The sequence below is a fragment of the Amia ocellicauda genome, chromosome 18 (assembly GCF_036373705.1).
Source record: "Amia ocellicauda isolate fAmiCal2 chromosome 18, fAmiCal2.hap1, whole genome shotgun sequence".
NCBI classification, from domain to species: Eukaryota; Metazoa; Chordata; class Actinopteri; order Amiiformes; family Amiidae; genus Amia; species Amia ocellicauda.
In genome coordinates, this window is record NC_089867.1 from 21,535,443 (window position 1) to 21,563,291 (window position 27,849).

The 27,849-nt window shown below is 43.8% G+C and overlaps 1 protein-coding gene across 6 annotated transcripts in view; it reads right to left on the bottom strand.

Annotated features, from left to right (window-relative positions):
* Window positions 1-27,849, bottom strand: part of acot7 (acyl-CoA thioesterase 7) — a 72,908-nt gene that overhangs the window by 35,554 nt on the left and 9,505 nt on the right. For 3 of the 6 annotated variants that reach the window (XM_066690785.1, XM_066690784.1, XM_066690787.1), the window contains exons 3-6: window positions 26,689-26,878; window positions 19,899-19,990; window positions 14,066-14,180; window positions 12,852-12,938 (exon numbers count right to left, since the gene is read on the bottom strand). In XM_066690785.1, the coding sequence (XP_066546882.1) occupies window positions 12,852-12,938; window positions 14,066-14,180; window positions 19,899-19,990; window positions 26,689-26,878 (484 nt within the window). The remainder of the gene's footprint in view (window positions 1-12,851; window positions 12,939-14,065; window positions 14,181-19,898; window positions 19,991-26,688; window positions 26,879-27,849) is intronic. The other 3 variants (XM_066690788.1, XM_066690786.1, XM_066690789.1) reach the window with 1 other exon arrangement.

The following is a 27,849-nucleotide window of genomic DNA, read 5'->3' on the forward strand; positions in this document are numbered from 1 at the left end:
CCAATGGCAGCCATCGCTGGTGACACTGCAAGTCCACAGGTGCCAGGCCAGCCAAAGGGATGAATTGTGCTCAACCAACCAGTGAAACCTTGGCTGACTTTGAGCCCAACCAGCTGTGCCAGTCCTCAGCCAATCACACTCTGTCCTTTAGAGTTATCCCGGTCACAGCTGGCTATGACATGGCCCAGATTCAACACTGGCGACGTCAATATGGCCCAAACCTGTCGTCCAAGTAGAAGCTTCTCCGGCCGCTCAGCCACTCAGGAGCCACCGTCCCTCCTTTCCTCTCTCTGAAGTGAACCGGTTGACCTTGTTTTAGGTCTGTTAATAAATGGGAAGAGCCTTGAGACTAAAGAATGCGCTCTGTATTCAAGAAGGGGGAGTAACTCCAGTCCAAACCTCCCCGCAGGCCTGCGAAATTCGGCCACAGCACAGCTCAGTTCTCCCGATCATGATGAATCCCCTGAAAGGCAAATCATCTTTCTCCCGTTTATAGCATCACTGCCAGCAACACAATGTCCCTTGCAACTAAATGACTTGCCAAATAAATGTCATAAAAGTAAACCGAAAACATGATTTATTTAGCTCTGCAGTGAACCTCTCTTTTGAAACCATATTGGCTTGTGAAATTGACAAACAACAGCTGAGAATGGGTGTGCGTCTCTTTCTTAAGATGATGAATAAATGATTTATGCATCAGAGGTTCCAAATCGTTTGTTGTGTACAACGTTCTTCAAAAAGAGGTTTTCTCAGCCTAGTCTGGCGATATGTTTCAGGGGTTAACTGAACCAGCGAGAATAATTAATTTGCTGTGTGCCCAGTGTTACAGCCACCCCAGGAAGTTGTTTGCCAAAGGTCACTCGCGATGCTTTGGCAGAGATCGGCTTTGTTCTGCCTCCAATTAGAGGTCTATTTTTAGCTCGTGCATGGTAGGCAGCGAGTGGTGCAGCAGGCGAGGCTGGGGCAGGGAGGTGACAGCGTGGTGGAGGGAGGGTATGGTACGCAGGCGGTGTCTCGGGAGAGCACGGAGTGTGCCAGCTCTGCTCTGACTGGGTTTAAAAGGTTCTCTCTCTCTCTCTCTCTCTCTCTCTCTCTCTCTCTCATTTCCCCTCTGATGGCATTTCCTGTGCTTATAGAGCAGCACAATTTCCCAGCACAGTAGAAACATGTACAGCCTAATGGGAACAAAATGTAATAAACCAAACAGTCACTAAATACAAGGATTGCAATTAATCAACCTTCCTATCAAATAATGTACGGAATTATTATTCAAAACTGGGATAAACAGATGGAATGATTTGACCTCACTCGCTTCCCATAGACCATTGGAGGCCCACTGTCCACAGTCTAGAAACCTCTGGTCTATAGACGCCTGCTCTCGAAGTTAATGGTAGGGTTTCTTTCAGGTAGCCATACTACAATATCGACGAAATCCACTTCTCGGTTTCCTGCAGCATTAGTGATTGAGTGAAGAGCATAGTTTCAGGTCAGCTATTACCTCTGGGTTCGTGACATCGGCAGGGATTGATCCTGTGAGTGACTTCGCTACAATCTATAAACATTGATGCAGTGAAATAGCGATTGGCCGCTATAAATATAAAGCGACTGCTGAAACGCATGTAACCTGTCCAGCTGATATCTGCGATTGTCAGCTATGATATGCCGCGCTGTCCGTGGAGTCGGCACAGCACTTTCTCGTCTGTTCATCTGCTGGGGCTGTGCGAGTCGTTTATTGTCAGTTTTCTGGAGTGCAGTCGATAATTCAAGGATAAAGCGAAGGCAAAATGTAGGCAGTTCGGCCAGGATAGAACATCGGCAGCATGTTAATCTGTATGTTTCATATTCCAGGGAGGTAGGGAGAAAGATATGCATTACCAAAAGATAAAGGCCGAAGTTGAGCTGTTCAGAGTGTGTTTAACAGGGTGTCGGCAACCCTCAGCCTTCATGACTATTTACTGTCTTATTATAGACGGCCAGGGGAATACGGTGTAAATCCTCCCGCTGCGCGGGTCCGCGTGCAGCGAGAGAAAACGGTTCAATTTGATTCATTCTGTGGGTTTCAGGAATTGAATATTATTCTTATTGAATCTGTGTATTACTACACTCCCAGCTTTGTGGCATGGCAGTAGAGTGTCAGTAGATAGACAGCCTTTCTCTGTAAAATCCCATCTATACTGGCAATACACAGTCCAGATTAGCATCGCACAAATTGATATTCATGGAATGCTTTACAAAAAAACAGCCTCCGCATAGTCCACGACCCCTGGTTCACTTCATTACCCGCGGAGGGACGGTTATCCCAGTATTTGGAGTAAACTGCCAGACCCAGATAGGCAGAGCACGCTGGGAAACTTCTTCTGAAAGCGTGTCCGTCAGTTCTCCCTGAAAAGTGCCAAAGTGCCGAAGGAGACGGCGTTCACCCTGATTTATTCTCGTGGCGTAAACTCTGTCTCCCGGCCCTCTCCAGATTAATCAGCCCACCTTTCAGGCCGGCGGTAGCTATAAATCACGGCACATAACTGCCTAACGCTGGACACCTCACACAGACAGTTTTATGTTGTATTTATCGCAGCCTACCCCCCAATGACAATGCATTATCTGCTGTACTATGAAGAGGGGAAGTTATATTTTTAAGAAGCAGACGGCGCCCCACTTTTATTGACCTGTACTAAATCAATCTACAATGATTCCTCTGTTTCGAAGAGTGGCCTTTTGCTGTTTAAAAGGTGACACCGGAAGAGCTCCTGATGACACCGTTGGCTCCCTTGGGCTCCACAATCGTCAGGACCGTCTTAAGACAGTGTTTAAGTTAAGTCTTCTGAGCTGACGAGGTGGCAAGGAGCTCGGTTTATCCCGTGAAGCGATTGCTCAGGTGTAGTTATTCACGAGTCGGAGCCATCAGGACAAGAAAGGCTCAGAAGGCCTCCAGCTCTCCATTGTGCGACCAAAGGACGACAAAGGACTCCGCAGCTTGTACGCTGGGAGGAAGAGCTCGGCGCGCAGCGGGAAAAGAGCAATTAGCAAACAAATCCCAGGAGAAGCGGGTCTGCCAGCGGCACTCTCGGTCTCGGTGATTAGATTCCTTGTGACGATTACCCCAAATGTCTCCCTCACAACACTTCCAGTCGAGTGCGGGCATCGGAGACAACAAAGGCATCTTCTCCGCCGCAGCTGCGTTCACAGCCTTATCCCAGTTCCTACTCCAGGGGCTTTAATTACAAACCACAACATCACAGCTATATATAAACCTGTAAATGTAATCATTTGCTGCTGCTTTTTCTCCCCAAGTTTTTTTTTTTTTTAATCACAACTGTATAATTAAAAGACTGCTTCATAATGAGGTGTTACCATAGAAACAGGTTTTGTTAATATCATTAGAAAGAGCAAACAGTCTTCCCTACTGTTCATTTTCCAGTTTATTTATTTTAGATATTACAATTATAGATATGAATAGATATAGATGTATAGATAGATATAATCTGACCTAGAAAAATCCTCGTTGTCTTTAATTGTCTTATCATTGTCCACAAGCATGTACCCACACTGGTACAATAAATGACTTTTTCCCATTCTTTTGGTCATATAGTGTACATCTGTATTATTAAAAAGCATTATTTCAGCAGTGAAATCTATTTAAGGGCAGCCTTTTGCTTGTAGTTGCAATGGGGGCAAGTTCCTGGCATGATACTCATTTTCAGAGACTGCGGGATGGCTTGAGGCCTGTATGTATGCACACAAATGAGGTTACTTATTTTTTTCCCTCTCCCCTTAATTGTTTACCGAATCCCGTTCCACAAATAGCAAGTAAGTGCTGTCATGGTTACCACAGATTCCACTGCAAGTAAAGGACGAACGCGTACTGAAATAGATGATTTTTCTTTCTTCCTTTTCTAAATCAGTATTCGGAGCAACATTAGTGTAGTTTTTCTCTTTCTTCTCATGTTAATGAGAGAAAATGAAAAGTTAATGTTAATGTTGTTTTCTGGTCCGCGCTGTGAGGAAAGCAGAAAGCGGCAAATGGAAGCCATTAAAACTGAGTCTTGCACCGAGAGAGGACGCGCTGTCCGGAATGTAAAAGCAGAAAGACGGACGATATGGGTCAATCTGCCCCGCTCTCGTGTCCCGAGCAGTTGCTGTCTTCCCCTATGGTTCAGGATAGGTGTGGGTGGTAGGGTGTCCCAGCAATGTGACCACCCAAGAGTTGGCACCCTTCAGAGTGCAGGGTGTCTGCTGTGTTTATCGTACTGAGTGCGTTAGGATGCTGATTAGCAACTCAATCAGTGGGTATTGTGAGGAAAAGTGGTAGGAGAATGATATTTCACCATTGAGCTCTCTCTTCTTTTTTTTCTCTTTCTGCTGGCCCCAATGGCTTCCCTGTCACATTGCTTCAATATCCAGCGCTCTCTGTCCCCAAGCTCTCAGAACTAACGTGACAGCTCGTGCACCACGGAGGCAGCGGCCAATGCAGACAACAAGAACCTGCTCCTTCAAAAGAGCTCAGGCCATGTGGGCGGCACGACTGGCCGTCTTCCATGATTGTCAGGAGATCCATCCGGGGGCCTTGGGGCACCTCTCAAAAGGTTTCACACAAAACAAGAAACTCCAGCAGAAAAATAAATCGGCATCTGGACGAGAATGAGTCTGATGAAGGTTTGCTGCCTGCCATCCATCCGTCGCAGCTCAAAAGAGCCTTATTTGCAAACAGATTCTTTTGGAGGAAAGCGAAGACAAAATATGACTCTTGCCGTTAGTGAATCACGATGGATGAAAGCTGCCTGTCGCTATAATTATTTTCATGAGGTGTAGTGGAACACTGCCAGCTGCATTTACACACCGATTGTTTAGTTGAACAGATCCTGGCTGCACCTTAAGGTCTTGGTCAAATCTAGATGGTAATGTAAGTGTACGTACCTTCAATGCTTTGAACCTGGGAGGTTTTACGCAAACACAGAAACAAACCCTTCACAACAAGTAAAGACAGACTCTGAGTGCTACAAAATCCTTTACAAGAGCTGTGAGATACACACACACACGGACAGATGTATACCTATCTTTAGTCCCTCTTTTTCTCTGTCTTCCCTTCTCTATCTATACAAAGATTTCTCTTCCTCTCGCACGTCTCTCTAGACATAGACACAGTCAGATTTACTCTGTGTACTGTATAAACAGCTATTTCTGAGGTGTCCGTTCTACAGGTACAGAATGATGCTGGCTGATAGATATGAACGTGTAGATGTTATTGTTATGAATATGTATTTCCTGGCATCCATGGTGACGTACAGGTTACTGAAATATCGTTTCCCTATATGGATAACAGGTACAAAGCGAGAGAGTGACAATAGGGATCGCTACTATAAACACAGCAGATGGTTAGCGACTATAAATAGAAAATATCAAACGTTCTGCACATGGTTTCACGGTGTGCGTTGAGCAACCTCCCACTTACACCACCGCCACCCCCACAACTTTTCTTTGTTTTGGGTTTTTTGGGTATTTATTCCGGTATTTGTTTAAATTAGACTGGTTCGCCCTTTTGGAGCCGCTGGCAATCAAGCACGGTCTCCATGGAAACTAGCAGAAAGCCTCATAACCACAGGAAAGAGCCGAGGAGGGGATGGGGGGTGCGCCACTCAGGATGGAGTGGGGGATTCGCACAGCGTGAACGGCACAGCCTCTCGTGGCGGCCCGACTCGAGCTTTGGCTCAATTACAACAGGAGTGACGTGGGGGATAAAGCTCTGCCACACGAGGACGGCCCCTGGGCATCTGGTTCGTTAAAATCCAGACCGGAAAATCCCCTCGTCTTTTTCCGACTGTAATCGAGCAGTGGTCCCTCTCCCGCTAGTCTGAGTGTCTCGGCAATTTGGAGATGATAGGGACGCCCTATAACACAGCACTCTCAAGCGCAGGAATGGGCCGTCTTGTTGGTAACTGGCTGACGAGATGTTGCTTTCAGGGGGACACGTATCATCCCCCGAGGACGGCTCGATTCTCCGCACAGTGATTCTTCTCCACTGTGGGCCGAGCGAGGAACCAGCTCCAGTAGACGTGGAAATGGGGGGGAATTGAAAATGTGCGCTAGTTTAGCCTGCAACCCATCATTTCAGTCAAGTGTCGGCATTGAGTCAATGTAATCAATCTACATAAATGCAGTCACTGAGTCTACAGATAAGAGCCATCTGAATAAGAGCCAAAAGAATAATTTCCTTTATTGAAGACGCCGAGGTTCTCATTCTGTTAAGCGCCGCGCTGTCCCTGGGCCGCTCGGCGTACCGCAGCCATCTTCATCTGCATGTGCTGCCTCTTTTGATTGATCGATCAGCTTCCAGGGGAGTGCACGGATTTGAAAATGTCATTTAGCGTGAAGGCCTGAACATCGCACACTCACACCTGCTATGTTTAGCAAAAAGGTTTATGGAAAACAGTTTCCATTATTCAGAAGCGTGAAAGGAGGGGGGAAAGTGAATATTCTTCAATACAGTAAACACTGAATCTTCATTAAATCACAGCGCAGTGTAAAGGTGGGGGAAGGAGGGAAGGCTGCTTGCGCACTGAGGGAAAACAGCATCCTTAGAACTAAAACCATCTGGAAGTTGATACAAAAATAAATTAAAAGTACAAACCAAGCAGAACACGGTGAGAATCACTGAGAGTGAGATGCTTTTCTGATGTGACACCAAAAAAATGCAGTGTGGCGAATTTTAATTACATTAACTGTCTAAGACGTAAATTTAAACTTGTGTCCTAGGAAACTAGTACAAACCCAGCTTATGTTTTAATTACAATCAATTAAAGAGCAGCTACCTGGAGGACAGGCTTCAATTTTGCGGGGAAGCCAAGCAGGGGCAGAGGATATGAACATTGACACCAGAATTGCACCAGATTTAGACCCCGGCTGGAGACCCCTGGTTTTCCATACCTGCTCTCTGCCTTTCTGCTGTTGTAGCCTCTTGTCTTTTTGTCTGTTTCCAGAGGGACTTATTGTCGACTCAAATTGAAGGTTTTAAACCCTTGTGATCGGATCTCCGCTGACCGGTCTTCTCTGCCTTCTAGGTTTCCCTCTTTCAGCTCTTTCTGAACGCTCCCTAATGGCTTCCTGGGCTCGTTGTAGTAATGCAAACCAAACCCCACCCAACTCATTATTGTACAGCCGTAAGATAATGACATGGCCCTTTCCTTCAATGTCAGGGATTTTAGTTTTCTTAACAAGCTAATATTTGCATTTTGTGTGGAGTGATAGAGGAGACTGAAATTGGATTGGCCAACTAGACCCAACGTCAACATCAAATACATTCATTTCAAAAGTCCAATTTCAAGCTAAATCTAAATGAAACTGATCAAAGACACTATGGGGCAAACCTTCTGACGCTTTCGAGTGATTGAACTTTTTCATGCAAATGCCAGCAATTCGCATCTTCTAGAGTACTAGAAAGCTTGCGAATTAAAATCGAGCAACTGCAGAGCACATCCTAACTCCGAGTCCTTCCCAATCAATACCAACATCAAGCTCAGCTATTTCCCCGCTGCGTTTCTAAATCCCGTTGGCTGCATCATGAAAGCAAAAACGTCTAACAGAGGAGGTCGAGCGATTGTGGATGACCAGTCAATATAAACAAAACCTCAAAGTGTGTTTTATTAGGAGAGCCTACGTGCAACAACCAGCTGTCAAGTCAGGATTATTCAGTAAAGGGGATGGGAACCGTCACTGGAACAATCAATTAAGAATTTGGAAGGGGAGCCAGGGAAGTTGCTTGGTTATTGACCCGAGTTATATAACTTTTAAAGCCAACACAATCAATGCCTTGAGCTCATCCCAAATTGGAAAGCGCACAATCAACAGCCTCTCCCCACGAAAGATGCATTAGGTCATTTATCATTAAGCCAGTTTGAATCTATCAGTCTACATTAGGCATTACCTCCACGCTCAGCAGTAGATTAAATAAGGCACTTTCTTTCACACTGTGCATTAAAAGCAGTTGCAGAGACACACACAATGTAATTAAATCCAACCCTAAAAATTCCTGTGCCAAATAGGCTACAATGTCTTAACGAAGCATGAATGGTTCAAGGACACAGACGCTTTGAAGAAAATTGAAAATGACGGCTATACTATTCCTCACTATGATTATAAGGAACCATTATTTGTGTAGCTGCGTAGCTGGATCTACCTATCTGTATATATATATATATGTATGTATGTATGAAGGAAGAGAATACAGTACATATTCAATTTGACATATATACAGAAAACAAAGTACAAACCATAAATATCACAAGCAAATAAGGAATTTAATCTTCTGAATGCATGTGTGTCTGGATAATCTGACGAATCAGACAGGAACAAGCTTGGAGACACGAGAGGAAATGGTTCTTTTTCGGCTAAAATCATTCTAAAACCCCCGGGGGGGAAAAGGGAAGCACGGTCTTGCGCAATCACCGTCTCGATCCGACTCCTGCTTGTGAACGAGGAAACCTTTTCCTGGGCTCCATGTCTAATTCGAATGTTTCCCGATGAAACCATGACAGAGCGCTGAAACGTGAGCAGAATTCAATCCCATTGAGCCAACGCGGTGCCACCTGCTACGTTTTTTGGGAGGCTCCAAAACATTTAATGTTAAAAATTTGACACCAATCCCTAACATCAAAATAAAAGAACACCACAAATAAATATCTGGGAGAATATGGGATGGAAATGTAGACCCTTCCTTAGCCTGGGACCTCACACAAATCACACTTCTTTGGTGGTTTTTCCACATCGAGTGCAGGCAAATCAATTGCATGGATTTATCAGGGAATGATGTTTCAGCACAAATCGTTTATGCAGAAGGATTGAGGCGAGACGTGTTGCAACATACCGAAACTTGTATTGTTCTGGAATCAAATTAAAGACGCATTTACCTTTTATTGTATTTTTGCAGCAGTGGGCTTTCAAATGCTGGCTGTGGTTTCCTTGCATAAGCATGCATAATCATATACAGGTTGTATAGTGTAATAATTGCCTATATTTTCTGGAACAATTCTCTTTCTTTTTCTGTTTTGATTTGATTTCTTTTAATTTTAAACGTTGTTCAGTGTATTCCAATTATAAAGGCCTGGGTATAGGGGTATCTGACTTGTGTTTGCATTCACAAGACTGTGTCCCTGAGAATATCACACACTGCTTTGCTGGCACTCATCTTTGGGCAAAGCAATCAGTCCCTGAAAGGATATGACATCTTTTGTTTTGCGGCGAGTCTTTTTCTCCCCAGCAAAAGCAATTCCTGCCAGTGTTATATACATCAGCGTGCACTCAGAGGCACTGGCCGGGACTCCAGCTCTCTATTTCCACCGACACGGCGCATGCTAATAGGAAAAACAGATTGGATTGTGAGAGAGTCTCGGCCATGAGTGCCGTAGAGCTCCATTTTCTCGCTGTCAGTGAAGATAAATGACCTAAACTGGGCAGGTATTTAAGAGTTTCGTCTCTACAAGCCCCGTTGGAACCTGTGACAAGGGGCTCTGGTATCCACCAATAAAAACACACCGAACAAAATGACCGTTTTGCTGAGCACACAAAGATGTATCCTATAGTGTAGTTTGATTTTGTGCGTAATAAATATATTTATTCCATGGGGGGTGGAGGTGGCGACGGCAAACTACAATTCCACTATGTCCAGGGTGGCTGTTTTTAATTAGGCAAGATATGAACATAGCACCCATGACTTAAATAGGTTTATTAGACTACACACAATATCCATAATCAATAACATGCATTCAGCTATTACCAGTAGTTTTTATTGTATGTGCCTGACTTTATTGATTGAAAAGGCATTTTTCTTCATTCAGAAGTGTGATTGATTCACATTTACGGAACAAAAGTATCATGTACCCAGGGGAAAAACAGAAATATCAATGTTTCCACTTGGCAAATGACTGATTTTAGAGTAACACACTTTGTCTGCTTACAAGTAAAAGGCTGTCCTCCTGACATGAGCACAGAGTCCTCTGATTATTTCGCCGTGCATGTATTTTAACGGTGTCACACCTTATCGCAGGGTGTCTCATTAGTTATCACCACCAAGTAACACGACGTGATGTTTTTAATCCAGTCTGAGCAGGCGCTGATATTGTTGTTAATCTTTTGAAAACCTGGATTTAAATGACAAGATAAGGACCTGAGGTTCCAGGAATTAAGATCCCTTTCCCCTTCAGTTTCCATGAAAACTAATAATGCAAAATAAGGTAATAACAGTTTGCAAATAAATGTTGCAGTGCTTAAACATATGTGGTACAATGCCCTGTTCTCTCTGATATCCAATGCTGCCTCCTAACTCCCCAGTGAAATGTAACTGTGTTTATCTTACTTGTGGAATAAACTGATTTGATTTCCCCTAAAAGGACGAACACCACTTAAGTCAGATCAATCCTTGATGCGTTACATTTGAAAGGAACGTAATCAAGATATTATGACTTGGTGGGCAACTTAAAACGCCATGTCACCTTTATACCCTTTCCTGTAAGTGTATTAGGCCTCACCAAAAGTAGGTTAATAGTTATCTAGAACAGATTTCTTCCACAGAGCAGCTTGTCAATACTTCCGCTGCGAGCCTGAGCACAAACTCCCATCTACAAACCCAGAGAGTTCAATAGCAACGAATTGCAGACGCCCACACACAACGAGGGCTGTCGAAAAAGTGGCATATAAATCCGGCTGTTCTCTTGATTTAGTCTGACGGCACCAGAATGATTAAAGGTACTTTGTGACTTAGTACTTAGAAGGACCTTCCTCCGCGCACCACTCTATAGATATGATATATATGGTGCCACAAACATCAAGATGTTGTTCTCATTTTAAGAAATACAATTTTAAAATGAAGTAGTGCAGAACCGGTATGGATTTTGAGAGTGTGTTCTAATTAGTTCGGGTAAACGCAGCCAGACAGAGGTGTTGACGCTCATCCGCACTTGTCCAGGTGCTGCTTTGTACTTCACAGATTCATCTGCATTGTTCTTGAAGGTTCTTAATGTAACATCTGCTGCCAGATCATTAACACACCCATAGTTCCGCAATCAGAGAAGAACCCCAGATAATTAGAGCCAATTCTAACGCCGCTCTCTTTCCATACGTGCCTCTCCCTCGGTTTATTGAGGGATAAGAGACTCACGCGGCTGTCTGAGTATCGCGTTTGATTCAGAGGAACATCGTGCCATAGGAGTCCCTACAAATCTGCCATCGCCAAACCTTTGATGAGAAGCGGTATCAGTTTCGCTGTTATAGGAAGACACTACAGGGAAATGAGCAGACTTGCCATAGAGATCCTTTCTCTGTGACAGGCCTGGGTCAAAGGTGAATGGTCGTAGTTTATTGGGCACTATCTCACAGTTCTTTATATAAAGTACATAACAACAACAACAACAAAACAGAGAGAGCCGATGACTAGCCCAGCACAGCTCTTTGCTTCACAGTGTTCATTCAGACTTTTCTTCTGGAACATCGAGCTCAGCGGACGACGCCTCAGAGCGCCGGCCGTGCTTATCTAACGCCACGTGGGGAGGAGATTGCAACCCTGGTTCTGCAGCTCCTTACTAACACACATGACATTTAAGGGGAAATCACACAGGAGAGGCGGACTGCTTGTGGACGATCGCGTGCGCCTAAATGTGTGATATTTTATTTTATCACTCTCTGCTGTACAGCTCTTTGAAAAGATCAGTTCCATCAGATAGCCTTTCATAGTCGAGACAGTCATTAGAAGAACAGGATTTAGGAGTGGCGTGGCAAAGGGGGTTAATGTATACCTTTTAATGTAGCAAGATTTCAGGTTGTAACACAAGAAAATGTGGAAAACGTCCAGGAGGGGTGAATAATTCCTGTCGGCATGATTTATTTTAATCAGGGCGCACTGTAAATATAATAATTTCACCACTTTTGCACCAAACGCCTGCCTACTGTTTAGCGAGTTTCCCGTGTCCATCCCCACACAACTCTATGGTTTTGGCTTTTCGGAGACGTTTTGCAGCTCAGATAAATAAATAAAAGCGTGTCTTATTTATTAGTTATGCACTGTCAGACACTTGACAGATTCGAACACAGCCTACATGAATTGATCTGTAGAAAATGCAATTAACAGAAGTAGCCTTACTACAAATGAGCCGTCAATGTGCTACAGCAGTCTGTCGATATCATTTTTGCTGTTCTTTGTTGCATAATTCAGTATTGCAGCGAATAAAACAGCGAGGCAGAAATATCCTGAATCCCCTTCGATTTCGAGGTGCTACTATAGAATATAAAATCGGCTGCCAGGTAGGGCTGCATCAAACATCTGCCTAATATGACAGAAATCCACTTTCAGACTTCGAAGGGAACGGCTTTTTGAGGAAGTGGCAGGTGGCCTGAATACGGTTCGGATTACTCTGACTAAATACAGAACGTCTTTGGCACGGTGCATTACGCTTCGACTTCTAAAAAGAGGATTGTGTCGTATCGATAAGCGGCAACACGCCAGCAGAAGATGACTACGCTGATAGAGAACGTCCTGCTTCCCAAGCGAGGGAGGGACGGTTGGCTGCACTATTGTATCGGCATTTATTTTATGACAGAAGCGTAGATAAAGCGATCCAATCCAGGGGGCTGACGAGAGCGAGGCCGCAATTCCAACACTGTGAGCGGGAAGAAATGACCACAGCCTGTCAGAAACATGATCCTACCCAGGGAGAAGCATTCAGGCCCAAGAAACACACACACACACACACACGAATTGATATGCAACCTGACACAAAACATGAACCACAAACAGTTGATGTCCCACGCCCCAGGTAGCGCGGTTTCACTGGAGCGGAAACAACCATTCAGATTAGACAGCGATGCCCTACCTCCGTGTACAAATCCATGCAGAGTGCAGTCCGACGGCCCCACGAGGTGGATGAGGCTGGATTGGCTGAACCCCACGGTGTAGGCCTCTGCAATAAAAGACAGACATTAAACTCAGCAGGGCTTCATTTTATTTGAGTCGCCTTGAGAGAGGACATCGCGCTCGTGAATTTTACAACGTATTTCCGCTTGTATCTAATGGAACAGAATGGATTCTCGGGCCGAGGTGGGAGGCGAGGAGAGAAATCAAGGAAACGGATGGATGAACACGCTTTCTGGTGTGAATGACCCAGGGCTTAATGACACTCGTCTCTGGCCGACACCTCTGTCCTAATCTGAATTGATTCGCATTGGTATTTTTATTCCACCCCCAAATTCCAAGGAATGCAGACTAGGCCGCCTCTCTTTCAAGCGTCCGTCGATAATGATCCCTCACCTGTTGTTTGAAATGGGTGCGGGAATTGAAAATTTTATTATCAAGAGTTTCCTGAGGCACAAATGCATTCGCGTAATCTACACCGCTTACAACAATTCGGCTGTGAGACGGACTGAGGCAGGTAAACAATGGAGGACAGAAGCTAAAGAGAGAGAGAGAGGAGGAAAGCGGGGAGGTTGGGGCAAAATGAACAATAACATAAAAATCGATGTTCTTGATAATTGCACCCGGTATTTTCTCCCGCTTCTTATTCAGTTTTCGATAACTAATGGACTTTGTTCTCGGCTGGAGAATCAATCCCACTCGTGCCTCAGAGGTACTCAGGGTATCAGTTTAGTTACTTTTTCCTCTTCAAACTGTAGACGTATATTCACCTTTCTTGTCACCTTGCACAGAACAGAAACAAAGAAGAAAACGTACCTTTTGTTTGTCTGTCTGCGCAGCAAGAAAATGGAAGGAAAGGAAAAGTCAAGAGGACAATACAGCACAACCAAAATGCGTTTGTGTTTATTGGGGACGGGCTGGTGGACAGACTGCAGAGAAGGGTTATAATGAAAAGAGATGAAAGAGTAAATCTAGTAAATATTCCTATATCCATTAATAATAACTAGTTAGTAATATGAAACATGGTTAAAATAGGTACACCCTTCGAATAGGAATATAAAAATGGCCATCTCTTGAAAAGTCTGTCTCATCACAGTTAAAAACAGTTGTATAATCCAGAGAGGACATTCACTGTGTGCCCGATGGCCTCTAACCCTCATGGCCAGCTTGTGTTACCTGGGCTGACCACAGGGTTGATGATCTCCCCGTTCCTCTCCTTGGTCTCCAGCCTCTCCATCTTCTGGGCGTCGTATCGCTTCTTGCCCTCCTCCTCCTGCTCCACGCTTGAGTACTGCGGCACACAAAAGACACACAACCCTCACAAGCTGTGGGTCTGACTGTGGTGAGATTATAATCCTGTCGCTAAGACTAAATGTGTGCCAGGACCTAAAAGTTCCATCCGTGGGCAGCTGTGAGGGATATTATTTACTGCACCACATGACACAACGTGGGAATGCCCAGGGACAGTGTGGGCGGCTTCAGTCCTGTGTCCCGAAGACAGGTTTAACCTTGTTGGACTAAAATGGACGCAGCATGAAAAATGCAAAGCCACCGCACAGGGGAAACGCACAACCTTGCAGCCGAAAGCAGACGCAGGCGATGCAGCTTCAATGGATCTCTGAGTTTCGAACCTCGCCAGGATCGAGGCCAGGATTTCTTCAAATGTGGCCCAAAAAAACGCACAGTGTTAGCAAATTTGTATTCAATTTGAGTTGTCTGTCTGTGTATCTTTGCCATACTCTACAGAGTCTTCTCCGTGCCACGAATACCACCCCCCCCAATAACTACTGCTACTGTGCTTTAGGGAATATCGACCTTGAATACAATCTTTTCAGGATTTATTTTTCATGTGCAGAATAAAATATAGTATAACCTTCAAACAGTCAGCATCCATTTCTACTAGCATACAGACACCTGCATACTTTCTTATTTTCTTTGTTCAAAGACTTAAATTACCTTTCCTGGTGCTGATAATATTGTTGTGTTACTTTGGCAGCGACAGAAACCATACGTTGTAACGTTTCCACAACACATGGGCGCCGAGTGTAGTAAAAAATAAAATAAAAACACCACACCGATAAAATAAAAATGGTCCCAAACAGGGGATTCAATAACGGGGTCTCGTCGTTTTTCGGATGAGTGCGATATAGTTTCCTAACTTCACACACAGAAATCTACCTGGAGTGCTAAGTACGGTGATAAATTGCTCTAACAACCCTACGCTGATGGGAATCCATGCATAATTCACCTGAAAAACACAGGAACACATGTCAAAACAAGAGACATCTGTTTTCCTGCACGACCAGCCATCTACGATAACAGCATCTCCTACCGCACACACTGCAAAACAATCATTAGAGTGCTTGTCTAACTCAGCATGCAGGTTTTGTTAAGGCAGCAATTTCTTTAACTTAACGTTGGTTTTCCAGTGCTGTGTGTGTGGAAAATGAATCTGTCCCCCGCTGGATGCAATAGGTCAGTACTTGTGAAACTGTCCTGTACAAATATTAGTGCATCAGCAAGAAAAGACAACTTTAGCAAAGAAATTCTGGGAGTATCTGTCAAAAACTGAGCAAATCTCAAGATAATTGTGTTTAATTAATCTTTTTTTCCATTTGTCTACACTATATATAAACATATATCTCTATATTTTGTGTAAATCCATATATATATTTAAATCGTCAAAAAAGCTAAATAAATAAATGGCTTGGTTAGCAACTCCACTGACCAACATTCAGAACTCTTTCTCCTTTCCACTTTTGAAAATGACACAGATTTGTTTTTAACGATCATCTGGCATCTGGCACCATACCCACACCACCTGCGCCACATTGTTAAGTCACCAGCGACAGGCAGGATCGGCGATTCACAGATGGTATTTGTGTCTCCACACCGAGAGTCGCAAACACCATACATTATGTCATGGAGGAAGAAGACCGAATAGAAGCCTACTTTCCCTGCCGTCAAAATGGCTGCCAAACACCAGCCGAAGTCAAGTGTCTCTCTGGTTAGCAGTCAGCCAATCAGAAACCTGCTGACTATTGTGAAGTCAATATTATTTAGCTGCCTTGTAGAGTTGTGTAATGAATACTTAAAAATATATATTAAGTTTAATTTGTCGGGCGAAAACAAACGGTGACACGTCATGCTCTGGTATTAATGAGAAGATGTGCAACACGTTTATGATGTTTATAGTTATGGATTACTGGGTGTCTGGAACGCCTTGCTTGTATTTTTAAATACAAGTGCTTTGGCTTTTCTGTTCCCTGGAACATTGTGGGCAGTATTTAGTTTAGTTCTTTCTGTTCTTGTAGAAGCAGTCAAAGGCTACAACTACCCCCACCACCTATACACAAAAGCAGTCCATTAGAGAAGGAGATGGGCCTTGACCTCTTAGTGTAAAGAAAAATATAATACAAAATAGAGATGTGTTACATAAACTGTGAGATCAACACGTGCACAAGTATAAAGCTATATTATTCGGTACCACACTACTTGCTATTTAAAACTCTGAAGTCAAATCCAGAGTCTGATTTAGGAAAAGTTTATTATGAGGAAACATGGTGGAGAAATGTGCTTTCGGTCAAGTGGAAGATTGTCCATAACTTCAAACACTTGATCGAAACATCTGCTTTTTGGAATCAAGCTTCTCCACACGTGCTCTTCAAGATGGGCCCCCTCGGCCAGATTACTCCAGACATGAGAGAGAGGTCTCCTTGAACTGGATAAATCCCTCTCTTACTGGTCTCACACAATAGCTACTCCCAGATGCCTTACATTAAAGCAGATTTGAAATTGAGTTGGCGTCCCTGAGGAGCACCAAGGAGCTTCACAGAATTCAAAGAAATCCTAATATGTTCCTTTTCTCCTTTGCCAGTCACTACAGATAACTGCGGACCACTTACTGTCTAGAAACAGATATTCGGTACAGATCAATATATACAAATATATAAATAAATGCTTTATTAGAGGATTTAGCTGAATTTGAATCAATCATTTCCAATAAATCCCCCCTTTACTGTGAGTATCAATACTCCTCTTGTGGGTAGCATGGTCAGCCCTAATCCCAATTTCACAGCTATTCGGCCAAGCTCATGTATATTTCATGCCACTACGTTAATTAAGCTCTTTCTTTTATGCACCAATCCTTCTCCTCTCCCTTGTATATCAGAAATCACAGCTTCCAAGTGAACTTGGCGCCATTAAGGACAACCTCTACCTATTCCTACGCTTCTCTGCGCTGCGAAAGTGTCTCTCAAAGGAGCATGACTGGGTCCCCGTTAGGTAGTTTGTGTTCTGCCCCACTTCAAGAATGGAGTGTGTTCCCGGCTCCCTGATTTAATTACTCTGGCCTTCGTGAATATTTCATTACTATAACATGCAAAGCCTTTCCGTTTGCTGGCTAAATTACTGGCTTTTTCTGAAGTGGTCTTGAAAAAACAGGCTAGTGAGCATAATGTTTCGGCCATGGTTAGCACTGCACGGCTTTATAAGAGTTATTGGTTTCTATACAATATGAGATGTGAGGAAAAAAAAGCTCAGTAAAAAAAAATCTGGAAGCATTTAGACCTATTAATTAATATTCCAGTATAGTTAGCAAATTATACAGTTCATCTTCATTTCTCTTCAGCAGACCAGTACCTAATGCCTGTACTAATAGCCTATTGAATAAATAATAATCTTTCTGTTTCACGTGTCTTCGATTCGATTAACCTAAATATTCATCAATGTTTAGGTTTAAATTGAATTTGTCTAACAAACACTGTTGCCGTTTTGATGACACACTATGTGCGCTACACATCTGTCAGGAAGAAACTGGTGTTTTCTTTCCTTTCTTTCTCCGTCGTGTGTGTAAATGAGAAGCCCACTTACTTCAAGTCTTATTTTGACACTTGCCCTGAGAACCAGTCCCGAAATAAGCGCTTTCCAGTCACTTTATTACTCCTGACAGGAAGGGGCTGAAACAAAAGTTGTCTTGAATGCAGATGAGACAAAATGGCTTCTGCGCCTGTCCGATTCTTCTATTTTTACGTTCTGGCTGAGGGAAAGAGGGAGACGCAGGTCGTATCTGTGTGATGGCAGACATCGACAAACATTTGTAAAAGTTGCAAGTGATTCATTTATATCAACCCTCATCCGTGGCCGATATTCAGATGAGATCTTGTTCTTTTTTTTTAAGTTGCGTCCATAAGAGCGATCTATTCTTTGACAGCAACCCTTTCCCCATTGGGCCGGCATCACATTGACAAGCATCGCTGACCTCAAAACAGTAGAAGTAAAGGCATGTATTTTATCGTCAAAAATAATGTGCTTGAAATTGAAAACAAATCTGCCATCAGGGATTTTATTGAGAATTCAATAAGACATTGACTGGAGAATGCATTCCCCTATTAGAGTAAGAAAAAATACAATTTCATATAAATGGAAGATTAAAAAGCTTGATAGCAGGATGTTTTCTAAATATAAACAGCGGACTCGGTTAATCCCATCGTTACAGAGTGGGGTCCCTCCAGGATCTGCTCTCAGCCGGACAAGATACCTGAACAGGTAGACTGCATTTGTCGTTCCAGATCTCTTACCACGTAACCAAAAAGGAGCAAAGAGCGCAGTCCTGTTATTTGTCTCGGCAGGAATCACTTTATCTGTATTACTTTTTGACCTGTAATCAGTTTATGTTTACGTACTATTTTGGGTAAGATTCAAAGTTGTGTAAGAGATTTGTGTGACCTACTTTTATCCAGAGACGATGATGATATTATTATTTTGATTATTATTATTATTATTATTATTATTATTATTATTATTATATTATTAGATGTTAATCTGTCTCAGTTGAAGACACACAGATGGGCTGTGGGAGTATGAATGCTACAGATCGGTGTCAGTGAGTTAGAAAGCCAGTTTAGAAGCAGACTGGTACCCAAGGTAGCTAACGCACTTGGGATCACATGTTAAGATTTGTTCTGTGTATTTGTTTTAAGATTTCATAAGTATTTTCATTAACACTGACAGCACAGGTCCACAGAGTAACAGCAAAAGCTTTTCAGCCTTTTCTTGGAATCCAATCCCCACCCCCCCATAAACAGGTGCAATTTGCAGTCAATGTTGAACTCATTTATAGTGTGCGCTGCTCCCAAACTGTTATTATTCTCGATGTCTGTGCGTTCGACGTGCATTCTTGCCCTCCCGCCAACTTTTCTGCCTCGGTGTGAACGGAACGGCGCTGGACTACTGTAAAGTCGTTACAGGTAATACTTTCTGATGTAAATGTAAAGCGACTGCAACCTGAGGCCCGGAGCTGTGCAGAACAAAGCTGCCCCTAAATCAATGCAGAATGCTTTGCAGGTTGTGGAATTGCTCCGAGAGATTATTAAATCAACAAAGCGCCTCTTTTCTGACAGAAAGAAATAGCCCACTTCTCTGGCCATATTTGTTATAAACACGCGAGGGGAGAGTCCTGTGTTGCTTTATATGCTTCATATGTCTTTACAGGTTTTTCTTTGAAACAGCATAGGGGACAGTCAAATGTCGATGTGTGGGGATCTGTGCTCTATGGAGCAGATTGAAATGAACAAAATCAGTATATTATGTAGGTTTTGATGTATAACTGGTAAATAATCGAACTATACATAGAAATATACTATTATCACATCTAAGTGTGTCTATATGAGAATTGTGTCTATGAATAGCATTTGTATAAAGTTGTAAACAAAATAGGCCTATTACTCTGTATTTCACTGTTGCCTGAAATGTTTTCTTTAAAACTCAGTGTAAACATCCATCTTGCTTTAGGTTTAGACAATAATTTCCCACCCAAATCAAGAGTCCTGAACTGAGTCATGACCAGTTTTCCGGAGTCCTAAGAGGAGAATCTGTTTATATTTCAGGCTTTAAAATGACATGCAAACTAATGTGACTGTAAATAACAGTCCCCTCCCACGGTTATACAGATGTTGCAGTGAAAAGGAAAATGAAAGCAAATCAAGAAAACGCCGGTCACTTTGCCTACCTCGATCACAGGGACCTCGATGATTTTGTCGACGTTTTGCAGGGAGAAAGGGACATACCACAGTGTGGCCTTGTTTGTTACTTTTTTGGCCCCTGAAAGACAAGAACATACACTTTGTACAATCACACATGCCACACACATGAAAACAGCTGGGAAAATGTGTTTGTCTTTAGTTTTTTCCTTCTACAATGACCCACAAAGCCACTTCATTATTTAACTCCAGGAAGGAAGCGGCGTGTAGTTTGCAGAACACGCTCTTCTCTGTAATTTATTAATGCTCATGCTGGGAGTCCCACTGGATGAGTCGGTCGTAGGTGAAGGATTTACCTCCACAGTTCACACCGAGAACTTTCCTGATCTAGGCATCTTTTGCATCCATCGTCACAAGCGGTGGGATCCAATTGACAGAATAAACTGATTTATTAAAATTAAATCAGTGTGTAAAGTGATTATGGAATCAGTAGAATGAATCTAAATTAGTCCCCCGGTGCAGCTGTTAATGTCTTCAGGCAACACTGATAGAGTTACACCTTATCAAGCATAGGATCTGAGCAGAAACGGCCGCTGGGTCTTTTCCATGGCACTCAATAGTGCCTGGTTACTGCTAGCACTTATTCCTGTTAGTCCTTGCCAGTCATCACGTAGTGCCACTGTGCCATCAAATAAAAAGATCTGATAATATACCGATTTCTTGTTCCAATTCCCTGGCTTTAACTGCTTTTTCTGAATATCATTGCAGTTTTAAATTATCATATTCTATGTGTGATACTAAAATATTTATCGTATACGTTTTTTGCCATTAAATTAGATTGTTTCCTTTAAGTGGCGTTGGATACAGGTGTCCGTCTCGGCAGCCCAATTAATAAACACATTGTGTTTGTGGAATTGTTTGTGGAATTGCAAAGGGAGTTGATTGTAAAAGGACAAGTCAAGCAATAGTCTGGCCTTTCTGAAGGTGTCCTGAATCCTCATAAAGTGCGTGTACGTTCACAAGGAGAACAATCCTGTGTTTCTGGAGTTGAGACACGAGGACGGTCTTGTCGAGCGCTGGCTTTCCCCCTCAGATCAGCTCTTGCCGTGGACTCTGCAGTCCACTCTGAGCTAACCTCAGCCTGACCGTCTAACCATTAAAAAGTCAACACAATTTCCTCAGTCAATACGCCAAGGCACCGGCGCAGTCCACACAGCGGTGATAACAACTCTCTGCTACACTACATTATACAACACATTGAAAGGGCTCGGTTAGGCCTGAAGTGCACAGACCATTCAAAAGAGCAGCACCTCTGTAATGTAGCACGGAGAGAAGGACTGACTGACTGGAATTAATTTAAGATTAAAGACTATTTTAGACTTTTCATTTGTATTCCCCACCAGGAGAACATGCACAACTGTTCGGTTATGTTTATCCATTATGAATTGCTGGATATGAAGTAAATCCCTATATTCATCATATATTATTTATTATATATCTATATAATCCTTTGTTTACTCCCTCCAGCTACTTTTTAAAGCAATACATCTAATAAGGGATACGATTGTACAGGAGCGGCTGTGAGTGAGAGCAGTTCTGACAAGGCTGCTTTTGGGGAATATCGCTTGGCGCTGTACACCCGGCCAAACCCATTTTGACAGGCGAGTTGCTCCGACCGCACGCCCCAGGCGAGCCCACCGAGAGCCATTCCCTTCTCATCTCATCCCACTGCAGTTCATCTGGGCCTTCTGCCACGCCGCTGTGTGTTTACATGTGCTCAACGTCCAGCGCCGGACAGCTATACACAGCAGCCACCAGCTACCTAAACCGGTCCTCTCCCAGAAGCACGACACCGAATGGATCCTCACGTCAGTTGTGTGGTAGAATGAGCCGATTCACTATCAGCAGCTGTGCAGGTGAAACGCACAAACATCTTACTTACAAGTCTTATTACACCAACAGCCTAGAGAGGGCGAAGTCGTTTTAAGATAGAATGGGCTGGATTTCAAAGTCTTTTATGTGCGTTTCATGAGTTTCAAAACCCCTGTGCATTTTATAGTTGGCCTTTTCCACATTTATCTCCAGGACTTCAGAAACAAATGAAGTCTGTCTGCACAACCAGGTCCTCTTATAGAAGCCAGAGCATTTCCAAGTCTTACGAAACCGTTGGACTTCCTTCCTGTAAATGTACAATTTCACACTGGAGACAAAATTTAAAAAAGATCACGGACCACGTGTTGATGAATAATTTGTAAAGACGGTCAGCCCTGACCCCACCCTAAAAAGCCCCATTCATTTGACAGTTTATGATGCAAGTTTTTCTTGTATACTTTTAAACCGGTCGCACACTAAATTCAGCAAAAAAAAGAAGAAGCAATAATAACAGAAAACTGCACAGACCTAATTTGCCGCCTTTAACCATTTTCCAGGATTTTCAAAGACAAGCTTTCTTCCATTTTCACACGCATGACAAATCTAAACGAGACAGGCAATGGGATAGTCTAATAAACTGTCACGCTAGCGACATACCTCGCACATCAGCAGAGAAGACAGAAAACAACTTCTGATGCGTCATTTGATTAAAATACATGCTTTGAAGATTCTTGAAAGTTCCTTGTCAAGTGCGTGCAGAAAACAAAAAAAAGACACACAAGAGCCACTACATATAATGCATTCCAAGAACCTAGTGGATTCTGCTGGAGCTTTTCTTAGCTCATTCGGCTTTTTTTATGGTCGATGCCTTGGACAGTTTGTTTCTTGCTGTTGACTCACTTTGAAAATGTCAGACTAGGAGCGCAGGACTGCATTTGCCGACTGCAGGAAAACATGTTTTCCCCAGGCTCTGAATATGTCCTCATCTTATTTCCGTGTAAGTCCTTTCCCTTGTATGAAGGCTTAATGGAGGTGTGTGATTAGTATACATCCACTGCTTAAAGGATACCCTAAAGGAAAAACAGATTAGGGATTGCGAGACCTTAAAGTAGTTATGCTTTCTCTGCCAAGACATTTTTAATATCATTATATGTGTGTTTTCTTGTGTTTTTCCTCACATTCTGGAGCTTATTTTTGTATGGCTGATCAATTGGAAGGTCAAAGTGTAACAGAAATTATTTAATGAACCATATTGATCAGAATGAATCACAAAATAAAAGGGAGCAAGACCGAGCTTCTGAACGATGCCAGTCGCCCCTCTGATGCAGACTGCATACGATTAACCTGGGAGGGGTGTGCGGACAGGCAAGCCCCCGGTCTGTGTGCGGCCTACAGCTTCCCGGTTATAACACTGAAGTCTTTCAGTTTACCCAGTGCGCCGCAGACCTAGTATTTTAATCAGCAGAAGATTAGTTTTGAGTACTGTAAGAAACCCAGGTCGTTAATAATAATAATAATAATAATAATAGTAACCGATTGCACACAGGAACTCTGTTTCTTATAATAAAATAGTCCGAAGTATCGGCATTGATATTATTCTTAGTTTTTTGCTTTTTTCTTGGGCCGTAACAGCTTTCAATCCTCCCTGTCGTTGCATCGATGATGGATGGCGATGATAATACAGCACCCTGATACATAAGAGCGAGACTCCCATCGCAGGGGTCGTGTGTGGAAGCGAGAGGGGAGGGGAGGTCTGATTCATGGAGGACTCGGCAGAGAGAGAGGGGGAGGGCGGTGAGGAGCCTGTGGAGGGATTGTGTGTGTGTGTGTGTGTGTGTGTGTGTGTGTGTTTCTGGGGATAACAAATTTAGGAAGGGGAGGGGACGACAACAAATAAGCAATTAGAAGCAACTACATCAATACAAAGCAATGCCCACGAGGCCAGCAGGGAGGCCAGCGAGGCCATGGGGCCAAGGGACGGGCTCAGGTATCGCTCTCAGTCTGGCGCAGCGCGGGCCACTGTTTGTGAATCCTGATGCTAATACAATATGACAGAAGCAAATAATGTCTGCTCCCATTATCTTCTCTCCCCCTGGGCTCTGCAGGAGCCTTTAAAGGGGCAGCGCGGACACAGAGCAGCACGGAGATACAGGACAGGGGCCGGCACTCTCTCTCTCTCTCTCTCTCTCTCACACACACACACAGGCCTGGGCCAAGACAACAGCTGGAGGAATGTCTCCCAGTGATTCAAGGTCCTCTGCCTGCATTGAATTGCGTGCTCCTCCATAGATAGCAGCCCAAAACCGCACACCTAAGTGTCACACGACCACGTACAAACACACATATCCCGGGAAGGACACCGGCTCCAGGACAGCCGAGCAGATGTCCCGACTCGTAGTCAGGTACTGCAGGTCACTACACTCAAATACGAAGGCCGATTCAGACTTTGCTTTTCTCTTCGGTTTACAAACTAGTTTATGCTTTCCCCTTAGATTTATTGTCTCTTCATAAAGCCAGCCGCGCAGGCCGGGGGAGAGGGTAAACAAGCCGCACACATCCCCCACGCGAGCGCAGGGCCCATCGGCTCTAGTTTAAATGCTGACTCGTGATGCCACTACTGGCGTTTCCTCTGAGTCCTGCACTGCTCTGTGGTGCGGATCACGTGGCGTGACCGACAGCTCTTCCGACCGCTGGGTCCTGCGCCGGGGTGGGGGTGGGTATGGATTTCCTATCGGTGCGAGAGGAGGAGGCGGCGGGGCAGAGGTCGGCACACTTCTCCCGTGGTGCCGCTGTGCCGTAACCCCGCCAGAGGTTAATGATTTCGCCAACTCGGGCGTGATTCAATAAAGCATTCGGGTTTCCCTCAGTGAGAACAGGAAATCATTGTTTTTTTAAATGAGTATGATCATAGCTGCAGATGTTCATGTTCATAGACTAGTTGTGACACTCTCTTCGCAGCCTCTTCTGTATAGGATTGTGTTACTTCACTGATGATGGAGTGGGAGAGCTAAAGGGTGGCGTCACCAAGGGCCTTCCAGTCCTGTCTGTGGCCCCCATGTGACAGCCTGTGTGCGTCTCAGACAGGGTTAATCACTTGCCGTCCCCCTCGCCAATAACCCCGTCTCTACGGAGTTCCCAGGCACGGATTTCTGCTTTGGGTGTGCCAGCCCATCACTACGCACCCCACACACACACGGGCGACGAACACATTCATCACGGAGGCACTTGACCCAGAGCTATCTGCCAAGGTGCAAAAAGGCCTATAAATCAAGAGCAAAGCGGGCCCAGATATCTATAAACATCCCCCGTCCCGCGGCGCACGTTCCCTTCTTCTGTCGAGGAATGTGCTATTTTTAAAAGGACGGCCGCCTTTGCTTTTTATTAGCAAGATGATGCATAACAGGACTATAATTGCTCAGAAAATAAAAGGCAGGCATCCAAATTTGTGCTTGACACAGATTCACAGGCGATTAAAATAAACAGTCTGTGATACGTACTAATTCCTTGCCTGTATTATTGTCTATTTAGTGAGTAAATCTTTTTTATTTTGTAAAGATCTTTTTCTTGGGTTGGGGGCATTGACATCTTCACAGAGTTGCAGAGTAGCTTATCCAGATTTATCCCTTTCCTACACGAAGAAAACTATGTTAGTGCCCAATTTTATGTACAAGATTTCTGGCTCATTGAACAGGAAGACCATGCATTTCTTTCAAAAGCTAAAATTGCCTCTCGTTTGAAATCAGAAATCCTCTCACTTCAATGCAAACTCCTCAAGCCTCCTTTGAATAGTTGTTGTTGATTTACTGAGTCCTGGATTTATAAAATGCCATTGTTTTTGGTTTGAATTCTTTGTATACCTGGGCTACAAAACCGGAGAGGGCCGTACTTATGTGCACCTAGACTATTCGGGCAATTTCCAAGTCCAAGTCGACCGAATGTCTCTCAACCTGATTTCAAATCGATCTATATATTTAGTATCTGTAGCTGCATACATACTTTTATGTTATTAAAATACAGAAAATATTTCTCACGTAAAGAGTAAATATCATCGTCTGTTTCCCGGGATTTAGACGGGGCTAACTCACTGACACAGATTCTGCACTGCTTTCAGCACAGTATTTATATTCGACAAGGGATTTTTTTTTTTATAATGGGATTTGATCTAATCAGAGACGGATTAATAAATGACGGTTTTAGTGACCGATTGGTAGGGCAGCTTTGTTGATTAGATTGTTGTTGTTGTAGTCGCTGGGTGTTGTGTAGTAAGCCTCTCGCACGTTTTAATCAAGCTCTGTCCCTTTTAAACAAATGAAACCACGGCGGGTGATGGGATTTCATGAAACGCACTTAAAGGCGAGGCAAGGTTAAGAAGAAGATAATAAAAGAAATGTAAGATTGCAAGGAACCCAATCAACAGTGATGACTAGAGAGATCCGCCTGGTCCTTTAAAAACAACAATTTTCCTCCAACATCTAAAGCTATTTTTAGCCGCTTGCAATCCTCGGTGCCTCAAAGAAATCGTGTGTCACTCTGGCTGTAGGTAAGCAATAAGCCCTGAGTGAGCTGGACTGACAGATACGTCACATCACTGCTGTTCGGCCCTGAATCCCCACAGCTTGAATTTTAAACCATTTGCAAATGTCTCATAATAATAACAAGCTTCCCCAATACACACAATTCAATTCCCTGTCTGACACAAAGAAATCGTTGCTGGAGAACGCCTTAGGAAATCAGAACCGGCCTTCATTCGAATGAATCGGCTCCACCTGGTGGTTTAGATCAAGATCTCCAAACTTCAGCACTCGCCAACTCAACCAGCAATTTCCACACGGAGTAATGCAACAGAAATGCCTTAAAGTCTTATAAACGGAGCCCAAGGATAGACATTAGCAACCGGTTTTGTGGCTTTATCCACAGGACTGTGGCGATGCCTGCCTCGCGTCTCACCTGTGAGGATGTTCTCGGCCAGCACGATGACCTGGACCTCCACCGAGTGCTTGGAGGTGTAGGTGATCTCCGCGCTCACGTGGGCCACCTCTCCGATGAACATGGGGTGCAGGAAGTCGGTGCGCTCCACGCGGGCCAGGGCAGCCACACAGCGATCCTGCTGGACAGGAGAGGGGTCAAGCATAGAGGCCTACCCAGGAGGCCATGGGTCAAAGGTCAGTCAGGGCATCGTACTGCTGGAGCCAGGCCTTGGGGGTAGGCTGAGCCGAGAGGCCACGCTTCTCTGCCGATACAGGGACAGCTCCAGCACTGAACACCGCTGAGCTACATCTCTCCCTGACTGCTCAGATTTTTATGATATTATATTTCTTAGCAGACTCCCTTATCTGGGGCAACTTATTGTTACATTTTTGGTTATTATAAGTTATTTTTGCAAGCGTACTTCATCAAAAGTAGAATGATACTGTGTGTCACATCCTGTTAAGGTGCATTTGATTAGTGGATAGTTAGACTGCTTTAAAAAGATGCCTGATATTGTTAATTGCACCATCCATTGCGGGGGGTGAATTTGGCCAGGGTGTAATCTCTTGGATTTGGCCAGAAAGGGGGGATTCTGAATCGGACAGAACGGAGCAAGGTAAATACTTTACAGTGAGGAAATTGTTAAAGCTGAAGCACCCTCCAGTGGAATAACTGAGCACTGCATCAGACACAATCATTCTCCAACATTTGCCAACCGGATATTCAAAATAGAGAGTGTATTTAGTGTATTTCCTATTCAAGGGAAAATATGATATTGAGAAATAAGTGCTCACTACCTAGCCACGTATCACAGATTTACACTTAAGTATCTTCTTGTGAAATATAACTGAGAAGCAATGAGAGATGGTCATTATTCTGAGTGACTTGAGCTCTCTCTCTCAGCCACACCACTTCTGAAGAAGCCGAAAGATGCTGTCAGGCTTGACTTCTGTACCGAGTATATGTAGTCAAACTGGTCCGCCCACAGGAAGCACGCCAACTCCTGACACAGACAACAATCTTTATTTATGCAACCATCCAGCCAACAAGCCTTCAGCTCGGATGCAGAGCTCTCCTGAGGAAAGCCAGCCTCCTACAGTAAAGCAGCCAAGCTCATTTAAATCTGTCATGGCAGTAAAT